Here is a 20,852-nt window from a genome sequence, read left to right as displayed (position 1 = left end):
CTCACCTTTTCAACTGTCCACAGAAGCAGGCCCTCCATTCAAGGATATAAAATGTAAAATGTAACATGATAATGCAATACTTGGATCTACAAAATGATTGTATGTTGTACTTACACTACGTGCAAAAATAAGGTATACTTACCCAGTATTTACAGAGAAAAATGTCACAACCCTATTTGCTTCCCTTTAAACATAGAAAAACAAAATAAATCAGTTGCACTTTTGCTGTCCAAAAAAACCCTATCATAACGTAGATCCAAGTGTTGTGTTAACATGTTACATTAAATAAAGCATTACCAAAATTGTTTGCTACAAATGCTGTATTATTTAAAAAAATTTTTTTTCCAAAGTTTGTCATTCAATGTTTACATGTCAGTTTGACCTAAAACCTCCAAATGATCTGCATTCAGAATACAATAGAAAGAACAATCGAAATCATGTTTTCCAGATTTATTTCACAGTTTGACTTTTGACTGGAGCCTTTTAAATTATGTCATCTTGTTGCACCCTCTTTTTCAATGGTTTAATGGTACTGTCTGAAAATGTATCTCAACAACCCAATTTTACTATTTACATAACATTAGTGGACAGAGGTCCTCACAGGCCCAATCAGTTTTGAGGAACCAACCCAAAACCCAGGTCCAGATTCTGCTCAGTTTAGTTGGTCTGGGGCTAATTTTACTGCCACAGGTCTCAGGTCTCTGTGAAAATGTCCAATACCAGAGTGGATCTGAATGGACCCAATACGTGGTATTAGGCATGTTTGGAGGTGAAAGGAGGAAGGAGAACTGTAACATCAATCTGATTCAGAGATAATAAAAAGATTAGAACATTTATTCTGTTTTTTGCCAGTTATTCAAAATTTGGTTCAAATTTGGATTGAAACCACCCACGTCACTTTTCTCCCCACTCTTGCCCAGGGGCCTGGATCTTGACAGGCGGTCTGAGAGAGGGTGTGTCCCTCTGTGTGGGCGAGGCAGTGAGGGACCACAGGGCTGCAGCTCCAGCTCTGTCCCAGAAGAAAGTGACTGCTGTGGGACTGGCACCGTGGGGTAGGGTGCACAACAATCAGCAGCTTGTCAATGCCAAGGTACTCAACATACAGCACACAATCCATGAGCTTGTTCTTAGGGTGTCCACTCTACAGCCTGCACCCTTTGCTTGTCATGAGCGATTGACCAAATAAACGATCAGTTAGTTCTTGCAGCCAAAGACAACACTAACCTCTGGTCAACATGAAGAAAAATACTGATGCCAATTTGAACAATGATGTATCATTTTAGAAGATGAATTACACTTTACTGCAAATTGCCTTCTGCATCTGTTTTACATAGTATGTACAACAAGCCTTTCATCTCCAAAGGACAACGTGAAAAGATCTTATTGAGTGCTCAAGGTTATATGAACATAGGTTTAGATACTTTGATCAGGTTTTTCCCTCTGAAACATTTAATATTAACGCGATGTATAAAGCCCACAAAAGCTGAACAGAAGGGAGAAACCTGTTTACAAATAAGTACAGTAAATGAAACAAGCAAGGGTCATGTTTATAATGCAGCAAATAAGCCTAAGTCAAGTGAGATAGAATTAAATAGGGGACGGTACACAGACACATTTCAGAAGATTGGACACAACAGCTACTGTATATATCAGGCACTGACATTATGTTCAGCAGCAATATTTACATGGGCAGCGAAAAAGCCCAAATATATAATGTCCAACAATTAAAGACTCCAATGTCTGGTGGAGAGAGAGTGTAGAGGACTTCCTCTAAATCGGAAGATTAAACAGACTTGAGTTTTGACATTGATCTGATAGTTCCAGTGGAAAAGTCACACTTATGAGACAAGCCAGAAGTCTAACATTTATTTCACAATATTACAAATGTAAGAAAATGTATTAGAAATTACATAATGTATGTCACTTGTATATAAGCAAAACTTTGTATGTGTTTTAACTAATCACTAATCATAAATGTAGTGCTTTTTTCTGTGTTTGATTTGCATTAACAAGAGTTGTGTTGCTTTTTCAATGAAAGATAGGTAGATACTTTACTGTCATATGTGCACTTCTGTACGATGAAATCCTTATATTGCACGATCATCTCAGAGACCAGGGGTAAGGGGACAAAGGGCAACAAACCATACATTATAAATTACACATTATACATACATTTATAAAAAACAAAAACAAAATATGGCAGCAGATACAGGATAAAATCTTGTCATTGTGTCAAGATCTGTTTATAAGTCACTCTAAATTGTAATTTTCTATAAATGAACGTGTTTCTTGAAACTATCAAGAATGATACTCCACAATATACAAGACAAATACATTTAATTTGAGAAAGTATATGGAACACACCTGTTTAAGAAAGTAAGTCTTCAAGCAGTCTGTTGCAAAACGGACTTAAAATTATTAAGGTGAGAACAGAGAGAGAGCAGAGTAAAGTGGAGGGCAGAGTAAGTGGTGCTTTAACCAGGAAGCAAACACTGTAACACCCTAAATGCTCAGTCTCATGCAAAAGTTTAGGCACCCCTTGATAAATAACAGGTTTTGGTGATTTTTTATTTGAACAGATGTTAACACAGTCTTTCTTGGAAATGGAAAAAATGCACAATATTTTCAGCAAACAGTGATGCATAGTTACTTCTTATGCCATAAATTGAACAAAAATAAAAAATAAAAACAGTTCCTGTGCGGAGGATCGCGTGGTATGTTTTGTATTAAGTGTAGCGAAGCGGCATTAGACTTTTTTTTCCGCTGACAGTCCCTGTGCGCTTGTTTTTTCTTTTGTCGTTCACCACTCTTTTTGTTTTTTCGCCTGTCCATCCTTATCTTCCTGCCATCTTGGTTTTACCCCGTCAGTTCTTGGACTCACCTGTTTGTTCCTGTTTTTTCTCCAGTCATCTCCACCCATCCCGGACTGTTCTGTTGTTACTTTGTGTTCTTTTACCGGTAAACCGACATTTTTTCCCCCCCTAGCACCTGGGTCTGCACTCTTGAGTCCAACCACAGTTCTCCCTCACCTTCCTGGTGAGGGGGGAACCATAACAGACGTTGGATTTTATGATGGGGACACAGGTAAAGTTTTCTTCTGCTGACTCTTCCATGAAGGTCTTGTCTGTGCAAGCATCGCTGCACAGTGGAACGGTGCACCACCACTCCTGAGTTTGCTAAATCTTCCTGCAGGTTTTTTGCAAACTTTTGCACTGTGCCATAATAATGTTTTTATTTTTTTATTTTTGTTCAATTTATGGCATAAGAAGTAACTATGCATCACTATTTGCTGAAAATATTGTGCATTTTTTCCATTTCCAAGAGAGACTGTGTTAACATCGGTTCAAATAAAAAATCACCAAAATCTGTTATTTATCAAGGGGTGCCTAAACCTTTGCATGAGACTGACACACCAAGTCCTGGCGCTTGCAAATCACTTTAATTGTCACGTTTAGTAAAATGAGAGCCCAGATGAAGACCAAAGACAAGGTGGGCCAGGTGGACAGTGAATTTAATGGTCCTAAGTGGAGTACAGGTTACTGGTAGAAAGGCAGGTAAACACAGCAGACAGGTATGATGTATAATGGCAGGAACTAGGCAGACTGGTACACAAGTAAACAACCATGCAGTTATGATGGCTGGCTAAAACAATACAAGTAATATGACTGGCTCTAATAAATACAATAACACAGATACAACAATACATGTAATATGAAACAGGTAAATATGATGGCAGGTAAGTGGTAAGCAAACAGTAGTAATCACAGAACATAAATGAGACATGGACATAAAAACAAGCTAGAGTAAAAAAAAGCTGTAATGGTGTTCACAATGGCAAACCATTTTACTGGTTTGCGAAGAGTACTCATAAATAAGCTAATGCTGGCTTCAGAGTGGAGGCTACATTTTGTAGTTTGTTACAATCAGGCATCTCTAGTTGATGTTGGTGCTAGGAGATAAGATGGAGGAGGAAATGGCGGGGGAAAGAGCAATTAGCAGCAGCTTATGGTGTCAGTTTGTTTTGACTCTCACTAGAGCCTCTCGGCTAGGGGTAGGCAATCCCAGTCCTCAAGTGCTGCTGCCCTGCTTGTTTTCTATTTCTGCCCTACCCAGTGCTGATTACCTGGATCATGTATGTTCAGTCAGTCAGAAGCAGTAAGATACCAATTTACTTTGTCTTTCCTCACTCCACATCTGAACACACCTGATCCAGGTAATCACCAGTGGGTAGGGCAGGAATATTTGGAAAACAAGCAGAGCAGCAGCACTTGAGGACTGGGACCTCCTACCCCTGCTCAAGGCTGAGAAGAAATTAGGTAGAGTAGCTTTAAATGCAAAGTGGTTGATTACACAGATGGAAGTGTGGGTGAAGCTGGTTGGAGCAGTTAGTAAGAGCAGGAAAAATGAACAAAAACAGGGGCTGGGTCTAACAGAACATGTAAACATAGGGCTTACACAAAACAAAGACTAGGATCCTGACAATGAACAATGAATACTGTGTACTAAAGCATGGTGATGATGACTGTTGTCATCTGATGTCAGGGTCGGCGCGTAAAGCTGCCGATGATGTCGAGGGTGAACTCAATTATAACGCCAGATGAAGACAGGTAGAGTCTAGACACTTTACTGGCAACACAAAACAAACAGAACAAAAGTCCAGAATCCACATCAGGTCACTAATACAATCCAAGGTCAGTGCCGGCAAACACACACATCCGAGGAATCCACAATCGCAAAGTCAGAGAGGAGATATCCGAGGGTCGGTACAGCAGGCTAACAGACTCAGGGGGGATAAGGCAAATCACGGTGGTCAAAAGCAATCCAGGGTCAGAACAAGTGAATCATGCACAAGAATAATTGCTGGAAAGTCAGAGCTGGGGTCTAGAACAATTTGGCAGCGTCCTGGTGGGAGGACGCTGCCTAAATATGGGTGAAAACAGGTGTCAACAATAGAGTCCTGATTAAAATAAAAAAGTCTGTGACTAAGCTATAGCTAAACAGGAAGTTATGTCAAAACAAAAGCATACAACCGGAAACAGGCGGAACAGAGTCATGACAGTCTGATGGTAAAATTGACCAGAAACTCCTAGCTGTCATCAGATAAAAAGTTCAATTATACATACCTATCAGTAAATTAGTTCTGACTGTTCATACTGTAGATACTGCGCACTCTGCACTGCTGTTATTACACTTCTGGTTAGATGCTAAACTGTATTTCATTCCCTTGTACTTGTACATGGGTAATGACAATAAAGTTGAATCTAATCTAATAAGAAGAAGGGTGGCAGAGTAGATTTCATCACATTCCTGTAATGCATTCACCCACATTTACTCTTGTGTTGTCTGATTGAAGGGGAGTTTCCCAGCTCATTACTACATGACATCACATGACTCATGCTGCCTAGACAACAACAACCAGGCTTTCCTTCTGGTGGATGACGGGAGTGTTGACTGCCAACAGGGAATCCCCAGCTTTTGTGCTAAACTAGAGGACTACATTTCCAATCAGCGCACTGGCATTTGTGGTGAGACATTGGAAGTAGGGTCACTCTTGCCCGAGTAATCAATAAACAGTTTATATTATGGTATATTATTGTTGCTAAGGTGAACATATGACCATCAAAGGTAATTTATAGGGGCGTTTCCACTGGAAAGTTACTGGTACTTTTCTTTCCCAGGAACTAATGTCCAAGAACATTCCCTGGGGTAAAAGTCCCTTGAACGCATTGTAGTTTGTTTTCTGAGTGGGTAAAGTACTTACCTGCATACTAGTGATGAGGGTCATAGTTGTAGAACTCATCACACTGTCAAGACAAGATTTAAATGCCTTTACAAATTGGTGACTGTCAGAGAGAGAGCACATACTGGATGTGACTGTATATAAAGCTGGATGATATGACAGCACTCCAGAAGTGAAACCTCCCCCTGGGAGTTGCTTGCAGTGCAAGTTGTAAACCCCACCCCCCTCATTTTAGTGGCTTCTATATAAGTCAAACTAAAAATTCAAAGGTTAAAAAAAGGCGAATACTGTCATTTTACTAAGTTGTCATGCTTATTTGTGTACAAGTCATCATTTTTCTCTAAGTTGCTTTTAATAAATCATTTAATGATATAAAAAGGCCGTGCGCCACCTCTGGTTGCTGCTCCACAGAATCTGGTTCCAAAATGAATCGCAAAAACAAGATGGCTGTGCTCCCATATTTATGATATTTTGGCTTCACATTTGCATAGTGGCATGAAGTGGTGATGCCTTGTCCATCTTTACATACAGTTTATGGATCAGCTGTGTGAGAGCAGGGCACAGTGTTCTTGTCTTGTGCCCAGGAAACCTACTCTGGATTAATAAAGGCCAAAATAAAGGAATGCTATGAGGTTAAAGACCATTTGGATGGAAGTTGAGAGGTTTTAAAAACTACTAATAATTTGACTCCTAATAAGACATATAGTACACTTTTATTTAAAGGTTGCTGGATATTATGAGAAGGTATTTCTTATCTTTTTCTGCACCTCATGCATTGTTTCTGTAAAGAAGCTGCCTTTTTCTTCTAACTTCTTATCTTGGCCAACAACAGGTAGTGGCAGTATTGAAATACCAGTGCTGTGCATACTCGTTTCAGGAGACGCCAATATATTGGAGGTGAGGAAATGATCAAATGTATTCTTATTCTACATTTTACCATTTATCCCTACCAATGTTGAGACCAAACCTATGCCTTTGGCTCCACTCATGTCCTGCAGCATTGACCCACATGAGTGGTTGCTCTTCTTCTCGCATCATCACCAACCATGCAATGATCTCTGTGCTGGTTTCAGTTTATTTAGATGAACAAAGGGAAGCCAGCTGAAACTAAACTACTTGAGGGATGAAGGGCTGTGGTACATGGTTGATCACATACTAAACAAAACAGTCCCCCACAATTAACAGCACACAGTAGTAGTATTTTATGCAAGAAGGTTGAGAGCACATGAAAAATTGAGATCAATGCCAAAACTTTAAAATATCTAAATCAAGCTGTTAGCACGATAATATATGAATAACAAAATTTATACTGTATGTTTTGCTTGACCACAGAGGTGACCTTTTTTCCAATTTTGAGATCAATCTGACCAATCTCATCTACTGAGCACTGAATATAAAGTGCTGTCACAGTTACAATATTTCATGGCATATGATATTTGTAATCATTTAGAGTCCATGGCATGCTTTTCCTTGTTTTCTGAGTTTTTCTACAATGTTACAATGGTGAATTATAATCTTAGATGTGACCTAAATATCAAAAATTGAGGTGAACACATGTTCTAGTATTTCTACGCAGAAGCAACTCAGTTTATACACATCTTGTAAATTCTTGCTTGCGAGACTTTTTTCTACCTAAGTGAAGTATTACATGATAGTTTAAGGATTTCCTTGAATGGGCATTAAATACAGGCCATTGCGCGTTCATGTAAATTTGCCTGACATCCACCGGTGGCCCCACTATACTGGCAAAATGTTATGTTGCCTTGTTCGTTATGTATGTTTTCAAAAAAAATTTAGTAAATAAATAAATAAAAATAAAAAAGGACAGCCATTGGTGCCATTGTAAAAGCGGAATTTTTCAACTGTGCCTGGTTTTTTGGATATGTTTTACCTCCTGCTGCTGCACTGTGACCAGAGGATGTGGAGGAAAATACAGGGCCTGAGGTTACTGCATGTCTGGGAATGTTCCTGTACAGGGACTTGTTGTTTTACCTGACCGGGTCTAGCCTACAAGCAGCCGTGTAGTTAAGCCACTGCAGCGGTTAGTGATCAGCTCATCATTGCTGGATTCCCCCGGAGCACAGTAACTGTTTGTTTTGACTGCTTGATGCTAGTGTGTCTGCCTCATGTGATGTGTTGCTGGTTAATGAGCGGATTAACAATCCATAATATTATAGTCAGCCCTACGCTACCTGTTGGAATTCATTTCACTACTTTGGGAATGTACGGGGTCATGTGGGGGAAGACACAAAGACCACTGGTTGGATTTACCAACCCTGGACCTACTTTAAAGGGAGTGATGTTTCCACTACTCAGTGGGAAAAAACGCACATAGCATGTCTGTTAATGTGTTGTTTTTTTAACGTTAGAGAGAATTGTTGTAAGGCTGGAGAAATTACTACATCTGCTTTTTTTTTCCTGTTAAAGCATGGGGTTTCTCAATTACCTGCTTTGTTTAGAGTGTTACACATCTCCTTTCATCAGTACATATACTGTTGTTTACCAGTCTATGGAGATGAAATTCCAATTAATTAATGCTGACACGGTTCGTTGTACTGTCCACTTGCAACACAACACCAGGAAAATGAGTTGTGCGTATTCATGAACTATCCTCTTGTTTTTAGGAAGAGGCTCTTTGATTTTATTATTTTGAAAAAATTATAGACTCTTTGAAGTTATAAGGGGTGCAACGCTAATCTAGAGGTACCCAAGATTAAACATTAAATGCCTGGAAACAAGCAAAATGAGCATGTCATGGAGACTTTAAAACAAAGTGCCCAGGGAAGCTTCTGTGTGTCACAGGTTTTTATGCTTCATCAGCTATGTGGATAATTTTTAGTTCACAGCTTTGTTAAAAGACAGATGTTCATCTCACTGAGACCCTCTGATTAAATACAGCAAATGAAAATGTCCTGTCATTTATTTTGTGTACATATTTTCTGGCGTAGAGAATTGATGCATCTCTGAAGAAAGCTCTTCCCTGGCTGGTTGTTGCTGGCTCTGGTCCAGCTGCAGACCTCATCAGTGAGCTGCTGGACCCTTCCCATAATTCCACCTCTGCTACACCAGAGGTGGAGGCTGTACAGGGTCACAGCCCAGAGCAACGTGACAGGATCTGTGACAAGATCAAGAAACACTTCCCAGATGAAGCTGAATTTGAGAAACTAGTGGACAGAGTGAGTCAGCACACATGTGTGTTTCTGTGTTTGTAGAGTAGCAAAGTGATCGGTGTTGCAGTGGTAGTCTGCAGCTGCCAAGGATGTGCTGGTATAGTTGACAACTGAAACCAGTGCTTGAAGTCAAAAAAATTTCAGTACTCCTCTTATCCCTTTTATGGGTTGAGGGTTAAATAAAATTTACACAGTATAAAAATACTAGTAATAATATCATAATATTTATTTATTTATTATTGACAGCAGGTAAAGTCAAATAGCTCACGTTAGGTAGTGGAAATGGTATGATCCAATGTAGGGGTCTTTAAAGTGTGAGTGATATTGTATTAGATGCATCTTCAGGGCACGAACATTGCCTCTGTTCAAAGTACACAGTTCAAAATAAACTGCAGCCTTAATTGCACAAGTAAACCTTAAAACATTTGTTGTTGCTCCTGGGGGAGCTCAGGCCTTTTGGTTCCCACACTGTTGCTGGCAGAAAGCTCTTAAACTGTCCTAATTGACTGCAGCTTTTTTGTCACCGACCCCTGCTCCCATCATCTGCAGTCCAGGTGACAGGCAGTGCATCTCAAATGAGCGAATAGAGAGGGCAGAAAAGAGTACCGGCAGCTTGTGAGAAGTGCTTGTAGGCAAGAAAAAGTCACGGTACATGAAGGAGTAAAATGTAGAAGTGCTGGTATGATGTACTGGTGCATTCTGCCCCACTTCAAGCACTGACTGAGACACATGGGAGAAAAGGGTTTATGACACAACTACAGATAGGCACAGGAAACTGGATTAGAACAAGGCATGGTGGTTGTTCCTAAACTATAATAACTTTATTTAGTCATATGGAAATTTGACATTTTGTAGCAATGCTCTTTTCGGACTCATTACCTATCGAAAAAATATTATTTGGGGGATTTTTTTGTGCCCACTCCCTCCCAGTATGGAATGCTTAGTTTTTGATTATTTTCTTTCATTACATCTTTGTTTCTAGGTTCTAAGTATTTATCAGAGCAAAGAGCTCATCACTGTCTTCCACGGGGAGCAGGAGGGTTCTGATGATTTTGATACAGTCATCCTCAGGACCCTTGTGACAGGTAAGTAAGTAAATAAGTTTATTTACTGCATATTGTATTGTACATTTAAAGAGCAGAATGACACTGAGTGTTATGACACACAAAACAACCAAAAATGCTAAATAAAAATTTAAAAGTAACACACTGGAAAGTCACCATTTAGGATCCTTCTTTTTAAAATTTAGTTTATATGATAGGAAAGGCCTTTAACTTTAAAGACTGACCAAGAGGAATTGTAGAAAAGTCGAACAGAATAGGACCATAATACAGGGGATCAGAAGGACACGTAGTTAGCAGCAGTAACTGCAAACCTCTGTCAGAGATAGAACAAGAACCACAGGTGCCCATACCCACGATCGGACATCGACTTCTATATGGTGATTTCTTTGCTCAGTGTAGTTCTGAGCTTGTTCAGTAAAAATATTTAGCCAAAATGTGAAATCAGTGGGGTATTCCAGAAAGTGGGTTCAGTGAAAACACAGTTTGTTCACCCTGAATTTAGGGTAACTATGGGTTTTCATTTCCAGAAACAGAGATCACTTTAACTCTGAGTCAGTTACTGTGGTAACTTACTCTGTGAGTCTAACCTGGACGCTGACGGGTTAGAACATTTAAATTTTTTTGAAGTTTAAAACAGTAGAAGAAGATACAAATCCTGGTTAGTTTCCCAGTTGTTCATTACCCAGAACTTATCCTTACTGACTTGATCACTTTTATGATCAATCAGTCAGTGTAAAGACGGCAATCTTTCCTCTCATTAGGTGGCTGTGGCTCAGGAAATAGAGCGGTTGTACCTCAACTGGTAGATCAGCTGTTCGATTCCTGTTTTCCACAGTCCACATGCTGAAGTGTCCTTGGGTAAATCACTGAACCCTAAGTTGCTCCCAATGGACAATGCCGCCATCAGTGTGTGTGTGAGCTGATGTTCCAGATGGCTGCCTTGGTTTATCATTTAAATATGGGTAGTCTATTACACCGTGTGGATTCGTCACCAACTCAGAATAAAATCTATACACTGTCCATCTCTCATGTCATGTCTCTGTGAACATGAAGACAAATGCCAGGTTGTCAGTCAGTTCCCCTACACTAAAACCTCTACTGTACATTACTGTGATCACTGTCAATAAAAAACCTGTGTGACACTTTAGGAATGTGAGACTGACCTATGAATAGGCCTAATCATTTCTTTTGTTGTTACTGGTTGCACTGATGGAACATTTCTATAATGATTATTGATCAGATTAGCGATTATACGAATATTTCTGAGTAAGGATGATTATAATGCAGCTTAAAAGACTTGAACATTTAAACATTTGTCCCAATTAGCTTGCAGCTGAATAAATAAATCAATGTGACAAACAGCAGGATTCCAGCACTTTATCATTCATCAAAGAAATCCATGTCTGCCAAACAAACAAATGAGCGGACTATTCTGAATAAAATGTGACAGTGTTTTGCTAAGCTCAGACTCTTTCAATGCTGTTGCTGTGTTTTTAAAGATAAATATGCATTAAAGTCACCCATTATTTGTAATTCTACTGGACTACAAAACGGCTGTTTTGATGACTTTTCATCATCCATGTGCTTTATTCTGAGTGAATCACTTCCTCTGATCCAGTTTCCCTTATTGTACAGCACATGTAAATTTTTCTTTCTCTGTGTGTTTGTGTGTTGAGCTTGTAAACGTGTCTCGAATGATGCCAGGGAGTACATTGATGAGCTGAAACTGGCCGTGGCCTGGAACCGTGTAGACATTGCCAAAACTGAGCTCTTCAATGGAGACGTAAAGTGGAAGGTCAGAGTCAAACTGAATGACAGTTTCTGCTATATAACTATACACCTGGCTTGGGGCTATCACAGTGTACCAGGAGAAGACTAAAAGTTTACATTGATGACTTGCTGCTTTTTGGGCCTCATCAGTAAGAGCTAAGAATATAAAGTTATGTTTGAAAGTTGTGGTGTATGAAAGCTCATGTACTGTACTTAAACAGTTCAGTGTTGCACTTGTATAAGATTTGAAGACAAAAACAGAGCAGAGACATGCTGCATAGCATCTTTCATCAGATGCCTCCTGTCTGATATAGAGCCACACCTTTCAGATTTCTCAGGCACTCTCTCAAGACAAGCAAACTATCTTTGTTGTGTAAGACTGTTGTAATTCTCTTATAATACAAATTCAAATAATTACAGATGTTACCTGATGTTGCCCCGACCTGCACCTTAAGACTTGTTTGCAGGAAGAATGGGACAAAATTACACCTGACATACTTAATCACTTGGTGTCCTCAGTCCCCAAATGTCTTGGTGGTAAATGCTTTACTTTCCCAACATTTTTTGAAATGTGTTGCAGGCATAATAATTCAAGTGAGTGTTTATTTTTAACAAAGAATAAAATTATGTGCTACTGTATTGTTCCCAATGTTATACATATCACAGATCATTTACACATCACTATTTTCAATTTTAATTCTGATTTTACAACCTGTCCCAACCTTTTCTGATTTGGGATTGTATGAATTATGCTACAAAAACTCAGCTCTCAAAAACATTTGGAAATAAGAAAAATGATCTGCCAAAAGGAAACAAGAAAAGGGAATTTTTCACTAGCTAAGATTTTTAGAAGCAAGTAAAAATAACTAGTCGCAAGATATCTTAGAATTAATGCAGCTAGACTAAAAACAAGTACATTACTCTGATATAAAGCATTTTTATATTTGTCAGTGCTGATCAAACTGCTTCATAATTCTGGTAATTCAAATTTCAGGCATTAAAAAACTCACAACCAGTATTAACATTTCAGTAGCAAGTTATAATATCTTATTACAATTATTAATTAAAAAGGAGCTTAAAACAAGAGAAATGTTCCAACATAAAAACTGCCTGGTTAGAAGAATAAAAAAAAACAAAACAAAAGTATCTATTATCCCGATTTAATACTTAGATTTCATTTTTTGCAGGGCAGAATGTGGTCAGAAATGTATGCCTGCATGCTGCAAACACAATACATTACATTAAAGTGGAATGTGACTTAAGTAACACTTTGAATGCAGGACTACTAATGACTGAGTATTTTTACACTGTGGTATTTCTACTTTTACTTAAGTAAGGGATATAAGTGTTTTTTTGACCACTGCACTTATTTATGATGTATATTTTCAGTATGAGGACCTTGAAGACGCCATGACAGATGCACTGATCAATGACAAGCCCCAATTTGTGCGTCTCTTTTGTGAGAATGGTCTGAATATCCTGGACTACCTGACATACCGGCGCTTGGAACACTTGTACTGCTCGCTGTCAGACAGCTCAGCAGCCTACATTTTACTCCAGAGGTATCTGACCGAGAGGCAAAGCCGGGCTGGATCCCTGTCCAGCCTGGATGGGGCTGTGGCAGAACCTCTGACGAGTTCCCCAAATGCACTAACGGGACCTGAATCAGTTATGAAGCTCAGTCTATTTGAGGTGAGGAGGGGGTGGCAAAAAGGGTAGCAAGGTACCTATCACCACAATACATAAAGTGAGCATAAAATAACTGGATAAGCCACGTCACTTCTGGTGACATTGCTTTTAATTAACACCTCTGCCTCTTTTACATGAACACACTCATAGACTGATAGGAAAACCCAGATTTAACAGAAGCAATGGATAACAGGCTTCATAGTACCAGTGATCTGGAAAAACAAATGCTAGGCTCAGTGAAACCAGATAACCCCAAAAGAGCCAGACTAAGTTGAACTTGTTTCACCCCAGGGGCCTGTACCATGAAGTGAGGTTAGTGTCTTATCCGGCTAACTTTGTGCTCAGCTCAGACATTTTGTGATGCTGAAGGTTTTGCTCAGTGCACAGCCATTACGGTAGAAGAACTATGACACTGAGGGTTCAAAAACGGTACACTGTGACATGACTCATGCTTCAAATAGTTCCAAACAGTCAATTCAGATTCATTGTTTTCTGTAGGGAACAGCGGGATTCATCAGTAAATGACTGCTTTTAATGACTTGAACATTTTTAAGAGAGACAGTCAGAAAAAACTGAAAACCGTGTACTGCATAAGTGTTTTGACACCTCACTAATTTAAAATGTCACAAGTATAATTATTGTTATTAATTTCAAGTTCTTACTTTAGAAGACAGCAGCTAAGTCAGTGTAACTCTATGGCACTGCTCCGAATCTTTGGAACTATTCAACATTCCCATGATCCCACCATTATTGTAGAAAAACTGTCTTTAGTGGAGATGTTGCCACTTTCCTTCTAAATCCACTCTGGCTTAGTGAAGCTAAATAACCCCAAAAGAACCAGACTTACTGTATGTGAACTTACTTTGTGGTACAGACCTCAGTAGTAGGCAGATCCTTGGTATCAAAAATCATTATTCATGAGTCCGAATCAAGTCTTAGGTCAATTATAGGTGAGTTGTGAGTCAAGTCAGCAGTATATTTATGTGAGTCTTGAGTGTGTTTCAAATACGAGTTAATTCAGTGCCATCTTTGTCATATTCCTTAAACCATTGAAGTTAAGTTTCTACACTACTTTATTCAGATTTTTAATTTATCAGCCAACTATCTGCAGGTGATTTTAAACTTGTCACTTATCACTTTTCAGAAACCAAATTGCCAAGAGATTTGAGATGTCATGAACTAGCAACAAAGTCAGGCTGAGCATTATTTGTTGCTGTTTTAGTTTCACTTCACTCAGTCTTCTTTTGCTTTTGTTTGTCTGCTTTATATCATTACATGAAAGCATCCTTGCTCTATATGCAGCAGTAATGGCGTGAGTGTTGATGTTGCAGGTATCCCGCCTGCTGTCTCACCTGTTGGATGATGTCTGTCACCCTTTCTATTATAAACCTTTGGGCTTACACAACAGGACCAGAACCAGGAAAGCTGTCGAGGTCAGTGAGTGGGGAAATCCACCTATTTTACACATGAAAATCAATTTACACGTCTTCCAGAAGTAAGTAAAGAATTACTTTTATATAACACATTTCAAAGCAAAAAGTGCTTCACAAACAATATAAAGCAGATATGACTACTGTATATGTGAAAAGTAAAAATAATCTGGAGGTGTGGAGTTAGAAAAAAGTAAGATTAATAGACAGCTCTAGCGTATTCCCATAAATAAAAGAGAAAAATGACATGAGAAATAGCCAGCTATAAGCTAAATTGATTTATTTACATATGTACAAGAAGGGAGAATGTAAGCGCGATGTAAAATGCATGAAATAGTACAGCGTAACAAAACGGATGAATGGATTTGGGAATGAATGAATGAACAAGCTATTAGTCAGCCATGGTCCAAAATTGGTTAAATTTAAATTTGGATCTAAATCTTATGCTTTAAATGATAATTCGCAGGGAAAAATAACTAAGTTTCTGTAAGTTACTTTAACCATGTATAAGGAATGTCAGCCATTGTCTTTTGTTTTCACTGCCAGAATGTCAGGGCTTTAACTTAGGAGCGACTAAAGTTTATGAGACATCAGCTTAACCACGAGGTCACTTATCTGTTAGCAGAGCTGGATCTGCACCTGGCCAAAGTAGGGAGAAGCTCATGGTTCAGGGTCCCTTTCTGGGCCAGAGCTGGGCCTAGCTTGTAGATGAGAGATGCAGATGAACAAACACTTTGGGTTCAAATTTTGGTCTGCCCAAAGGGAGGAGGGATTTGTGTAGTCATTTTAAAATTAAATGGCATGTCCCCAGAATACTTCACTGAACTTGTGCAGTGGCATAGGCACCCGAGCGCTGTTAGATCAGTGAACCATTTCCTGTTATAGGTCTCTAGGTCTCGTTGCTCAACATGTCATTGTTTTTAAAGTGCTATATATATACATTTTGCTTTGATAAAATTTTTATGTCCACTGTGAGTGAGAAAGTGAGTGCTTTTATGTGAACATGAGTATCCTGGTTTTTATCATATTTGGCATATAGTATTTACATGGAACACAGAGAAATCTGATTATGAATATGCACAAATATAAAAACAGTATGCTTCAAAAACCTGATCATAACCAGGATACTCATGTCCATGTGATAATAGATGGTTGTAAAAGAGACAGTCCCTCACTCATAACTATTGTCTCTTCAGCATGTCAATAAGATGCTGTCGAAGGAGTGCACTTACCGGGACCAGCACTGCGAAACAGCCTGGCCAGCCCTCTTCATCTGGGCTCTCCTGCAGAACCGCATGGAGATGGCTATTTACTTCTGGGAGATGGTGAGTCTCACCTGTAAATTTTTACAATCTCAGTGAAAACATTTTATTTCAGAGAGTTTAGGCGCTGTCTTTGTTCAAATGGCACTTTCGAGGCTAGTATACAGTTTAAACTTGACTATTTTCAGGTGATGATACTTTAAGGTGCTCTGAGAAACAGTCTGTGCCTTCACACACACAAACACACACACACACACACACACACACTCTTTTATGTGAGCCAGGAGGGTTTGTGTGTGTTTCTGGGGTCAGATCGGGATCAGTGCGAGTTCTTTTGTGCTTCAGAGATTAGCAAATGAACAGACAATGTGGAAAATTATTTTGATAGCCAATTTTATAACCTACATTTGGGATTAAAGTTATAAACAGGACACATACTTTGACCTGTACGGAGAGATGGTGTTCTCGCAGGTGAAGTGCGTTTTTGAGATATCCAGAGTAATCCTGATGATTGAAATGTATTTTTTGATGGATGGAGTTTGGTGATTTTATATTGTGCCAGATTGCTTGAAAAATAAAGCTTACCATTACCAAAACAAAACCATAACTGTAAAAGCAAACACTGGCACTGATGCATTTGTTTCAAAAAGAAAAAACATTGGCATTAAAACTGGAAAAATGACAATCTTCTGATTTTTTTTGTTCATGTCAGTGTTTTTCAGTGATGCCAAAGTTTGTTCTTTCAGTTTTGCTTCTCTGTCACTGTTTTGGCAGGACTTTGAGGGGCAGGGATAAGAGAGTGTGATTTGCATATTCTGGTAGAGCTCCATGGGGAGAGGATCGCCCTCTCCCCTGAGCCGCTGTCTGCATCGAGGCTGCTGTTGAACTCAGGGAAGCTGTACGATGTTGAAGTTGGCTTCTGATTCGACAGTTAAGGGAGACATTACAGTTACAATACAGTGACATTTTCTCTGCTTTTACACCTCTGAATTTTGTAAAGGGTTTTAAACATTCCAGAAAAACTCAACATTCAGTGACATCCACTTTCAAATTTGTGACAACCTCTGGCATACTTGGCAGACAGAAGCTTCAATACGAACATCTGCTCATGGGAGAGGGCTGTCCTCTCCTCGTGAATCTCAACCAGAGTATGCAAATCACTCTCTTTAGCCATTAGTCTGCTGCATGTGTGTGTGGCATCCATTGCCTGATACGCAGTGGGGGGAGGAAAGGTGCACACCCGTTGCATTTTTTCTGCAATACTGGTAATAAGCAAATATGCATGTTATGATAGCCATCAATTTTCATACCTTGCTATAACTTAAAAGCTGTATGCCGCTGCAACCCTAAAAACTGCCATTTTTCAAAGTTGCTCTCTAATTTGGTTTTATTTGAACCAGCTTTTATTAGCAGCTTGTGTTTGTGTGATTGCTTGTCAGGTAGGGGAGTCAGTGCTGAGTGCTCTGGTTGCCTGTAAAATACTGAGGGAGCTTTCTAAGCATGACACTGACAATGAGAACAAGAGAGCCATGAAGGAACTGGCACTGAAGTTTGAGAACCTTGCACACGGTGAGTCACTCCACAAGCTGCTCTGTTCTCTATGTATGTGGACTCAAGCTGAGTTCACAGCTACTGTATATGCTCCTACTGTACAGTTAGGCATTGTCCATCAGCTGTAAGCAGAGCTGAAGTTATAACTCACCACATCTCAGTACTCATACTTATTTCTACACTCTCAGCTTCAAATTAAAATGGCCTCCCTGAACACATAACTATGCACATACTGATGACACATATACCCCATCCTTTAAAGGATTTGATCACACATGGCTGAATATGCATGAATAAGTGTATCTTTATGTCTATGATGACAAATCCTTTGGTGGTTATGCCAAGTTTGGAAGTACTGATTGTGGTATATTGCTGTTGCAAATTTTTTCTGGTCTTGTTTTTGTTTGTTTGGTTTGTTTTCTGTGTTTTATTTATACTGAAAAGAATGTTTTTCAGTTGAAGAGTAGCAGTTTCAGCCAATTTATAGATCAAAAGATCTCCCTTTTAATTCTAAAATCCTTGAAAAAGCTGTTGCAATGCACAATAATGATTTGTTTGAAGATTTTTAGTCAGGTTTTAGAGTCCATCATAGTACAGAAACTGCACTGGTGAGAATCACATCATTCACATCTTCTAGCCTCAGACAGTTGACCCCTCTCTATATTTTCTTGCAAGATCTTAGTGCTGCCTTTGTGATTACCAAGTGATTACAAAATTTTATTATAAAATGTGTAACATGTCACTGGGTTTAAAAGAACTGCACTGGGTTGGTTTAAATTTTATTTATCAGATTGATTCCAAGTGAATGACCAACATCAACACCATCACCAAGAAGGCACAGCAGACTATGTACTTCCTGTGCCAGCTTATTAGGTTCAACCTTTCCCAGGAGCTGCTCACACAGTTCTACAGAGGAATTATTGAGTCTGTTCTTTGCTCATCCATCACTGTCTGGTTTGGTTCAGCAACCAAACAGGAACAGACTCCAGCAGACAGTCAGGACTGCAGAAAAGATCATCAGTACCAGCCTGGCCTCCATGGAGGACCTGTACACCTCCTTTTGACTAAAGGAGGGCAGAGATTTCTGCAAACCCCCTACACCCTGGACACAAAACTATTTGAACTTCTCCCCTCTGGACAGGGCTACATGTCACTCTACGCCAAAACAACCAGACACAAGGACATTTCCTTTCTCCACACATCACACTGATGAACAGTTAATTCATGTTTATATGATACAGTGAACACCACAGTATATACCTATATTTATCAGTGAGTTGTATTTTTTCTTCTTCTTGTTTTTCACTTGTTATTCTGTCTTTTATCCTGTTTTTATTCTGTTTTGTTTAGTGCACACTGGGGGCCATTGTACCAGAGTCAAATCCCTTGTTTTATTAACATACATGGCAACAAAAATTATGACTAATTGATTGATTGTTTCATGTTAAAATGAATCTTTCATGCGCACTATATTTAGCCATGGAGTTCCACAGGGTTTTGTGCTAGGTCTAACTCTTTTACTTTATACATGCCTCTCTTAGAAAATAGAAAACACTGCATACATTTCCACTGTTACACAACTGATACCCTGTTATACTTATCTATGCTACCTTGCAACCTTGAAAAGCCATATTTATCTTTAACCATTATGAATAAGAACAAATAATATAATTTCGTGTGTTTGTTCAGATGTGTTCAGTGGGTGTCACGAGAACAGTGAGCCTCGCTCCTTCACTGTCCTTATCAGGAAGTCTAAAGTGTGGGGCGGAGCTACGTGTCTGCAGATGGCCACTGCAGCTGATGCCCTCCTCTTCTTCAGCCATAATGGTGTTCAGGTAGAGATGCTGTTCTCCTGCCAACAGTAGCATTTAACAGACTGGCTAAAAATGCCATGCTCAACAGAATTCTATGGAAAAAAAAGTTTTTAAATATCAGAGGTGGGAATGAAAAAGTTATATTAATGCTGCCAGTGTAAATAAATGTCACCATTGAGTGTGATGTCGGTTGGGAGTTGTTATGACAGTGCTCCTCTCTGCTGCAGGCTCTGCTGTCTCAGATCTGGTGGGGTGACATGAAGATGAATACTAAAGTCTGGAAACTGGTTCTCACCTTCTTCCTGCCCCCCCTCGTCTACACAGATTTGATCAGCTTCAGGTCAATGTGGTGCTATTTTTGTGTATTTTTGCTTGTGATGGTGGGTTAGCAATGCCTTTCCATTCACATTGCTTTAGAGCTCATTTGTAATCGATGCATTGTGTGAATGTGTTAGTGAAATCTTAAAATTTCTACTCACTTTTTCTATAGAAGCATATTATAAACTAAACTAATTATTCAAGTCAAGTAATTTTTATTTAAATTCTGAAATCTTAAAGCAAAGAAAGATTTGCACCCAAAGAAAACTGCCTAAAGACTGCATTTTAAACTACGCCTGTTTTGCACTGGTAGGAAAATAAAGCCCTTAGTTTGTGTTTGAAATCACTCATAAGGTAGCAAATAGTGCTACCTTATACATATTTGCTATGCAGTTACTTTACAACAATTGATTTGATTGTCCCAATTCAAGAGAATTCAAGAAATGTCTGCAGTGTAAACAGAATGTGTGTGTTCTTGTTACAGAGAACAAGAGGAGGAGATTAAGTCTGTGGGGAGGCAACGCAAAGACACTGAGAGTCTGGATGGGAATGATGCCAATGACTTCCACCTTTCTGACATTATACACAGGTAAATACAAGTATACAAACATAAATTAGGGTTGTACACTGAAAAAAAAGGACTCACCGGGTCTTTGGATTTACACAAATTATGCTAGTATATGCAACGCAATTCATTCATGTTTTCTCTGTTAACATAAAGAAAATTATGTTGGTTTTACACATTATCATTGTGTGGGACCGATGTACACATTACAATCAAGTAAATCCAACAAATCTTTTTTTTCAGTGTATGATGGTTTTCTTTTTCAGTTTTAATATAAGTTCCTTGTTCCTTGTTTAATGTTGCAGTGACGAAGAAGCTGAAGAGTCCAGGACTTTAAAACAAAGCGTGAAAGGTGGGTTTGAATCATTATTTTGCTATTGATAATTTCACTCAGTGACTACTATCTTAGGTGTCTCTCCTGTCCCCTACCTTCAGTACAATATAAACATGACAGCATGTTCAGGAGTAGCTCCATGTCA

At 39.0% G+C, this 20,852-nt stretch overlaps 1 protein-coding gene across 1 annotated transcript in view; it reads left to right on the top strand.

Moving 5' to 3' along the window:
* trpm4a (transient receptor potential cation channel, subfamily M, member 4a) overlaps nt 1-20,852 on the top strand; it is a 47,280-nt gene that overhangs the window by 15,103 nt on the left and 11,325 nt on the right. Inside the window, exons 5-18 of the mRNA XM_020608166.1 lie at nt 921-1,090; nt 5,354-5,525; nt 6,573-6,637; nt 8,689-8,916; nt 9,893-9,995; nt 11,651-11,769; nt 13,134-13,436; nt 14,765-14,866; nt 16,060-16,188; nt 17,565-17,694; nt 19,366-19,511; nt 19,718-19,830; nt 20,293-20,397; nt 20,679-20,725. Coding sequence (XP_020463822.1) covers nt 921-1,090; nt 5,354-5,525; nt 6,573-6,637; nt 8,689-8,916; nt 9,893-9,995; nt 11,651-11,769; nt 13,134-13,436; nt 14,765-14,866; nt 16,060-16,188; nt 17,565-17,694; nt 19,366-19,511; nt 19,718-19,830; nt 20,293-20,397; nt 20,679-20,725 — 1,932 coding nt within the window. The remainder of the gene's footprint in view (nt 1-920; nt 1,091-5,353; nt 5,526-6,572; nt 6,638-8,688; nt 8,917-9,892; nt 9,996-11,650; nt 11,770-13,133; nt 13,437-14,764; nt 14,867-16,059; nt 16,189-17,564; nt 17,695-19,365; nt 19,512-19,717; nt 19,831-20,292; nt 20,398-20,678; nt 20,726-20,852) is intronic.

The sequence above is a fragment of the Monopterus albus genome, unplaced genomic scaffold (genome assembly GCF_001952655.1).
Source record: "Monopterus albus unplaced genomic scaffold, M_albus_1.0 scaffold92.1, whole genome shotgun sequence".
NCBI classification, from domain to species: domain Eukaryota; kingdom Metazoa; phylum Chordata; class Actinopteri; order Synbranchiformes; family Synbranchidae; genus Monopterus; species Monopterus albus.
The sequence above is the reverse complement of the archived record's forward strand: the minus strand, read 5'-3'. Positions and strand labels throughout refer to the sequence as shown.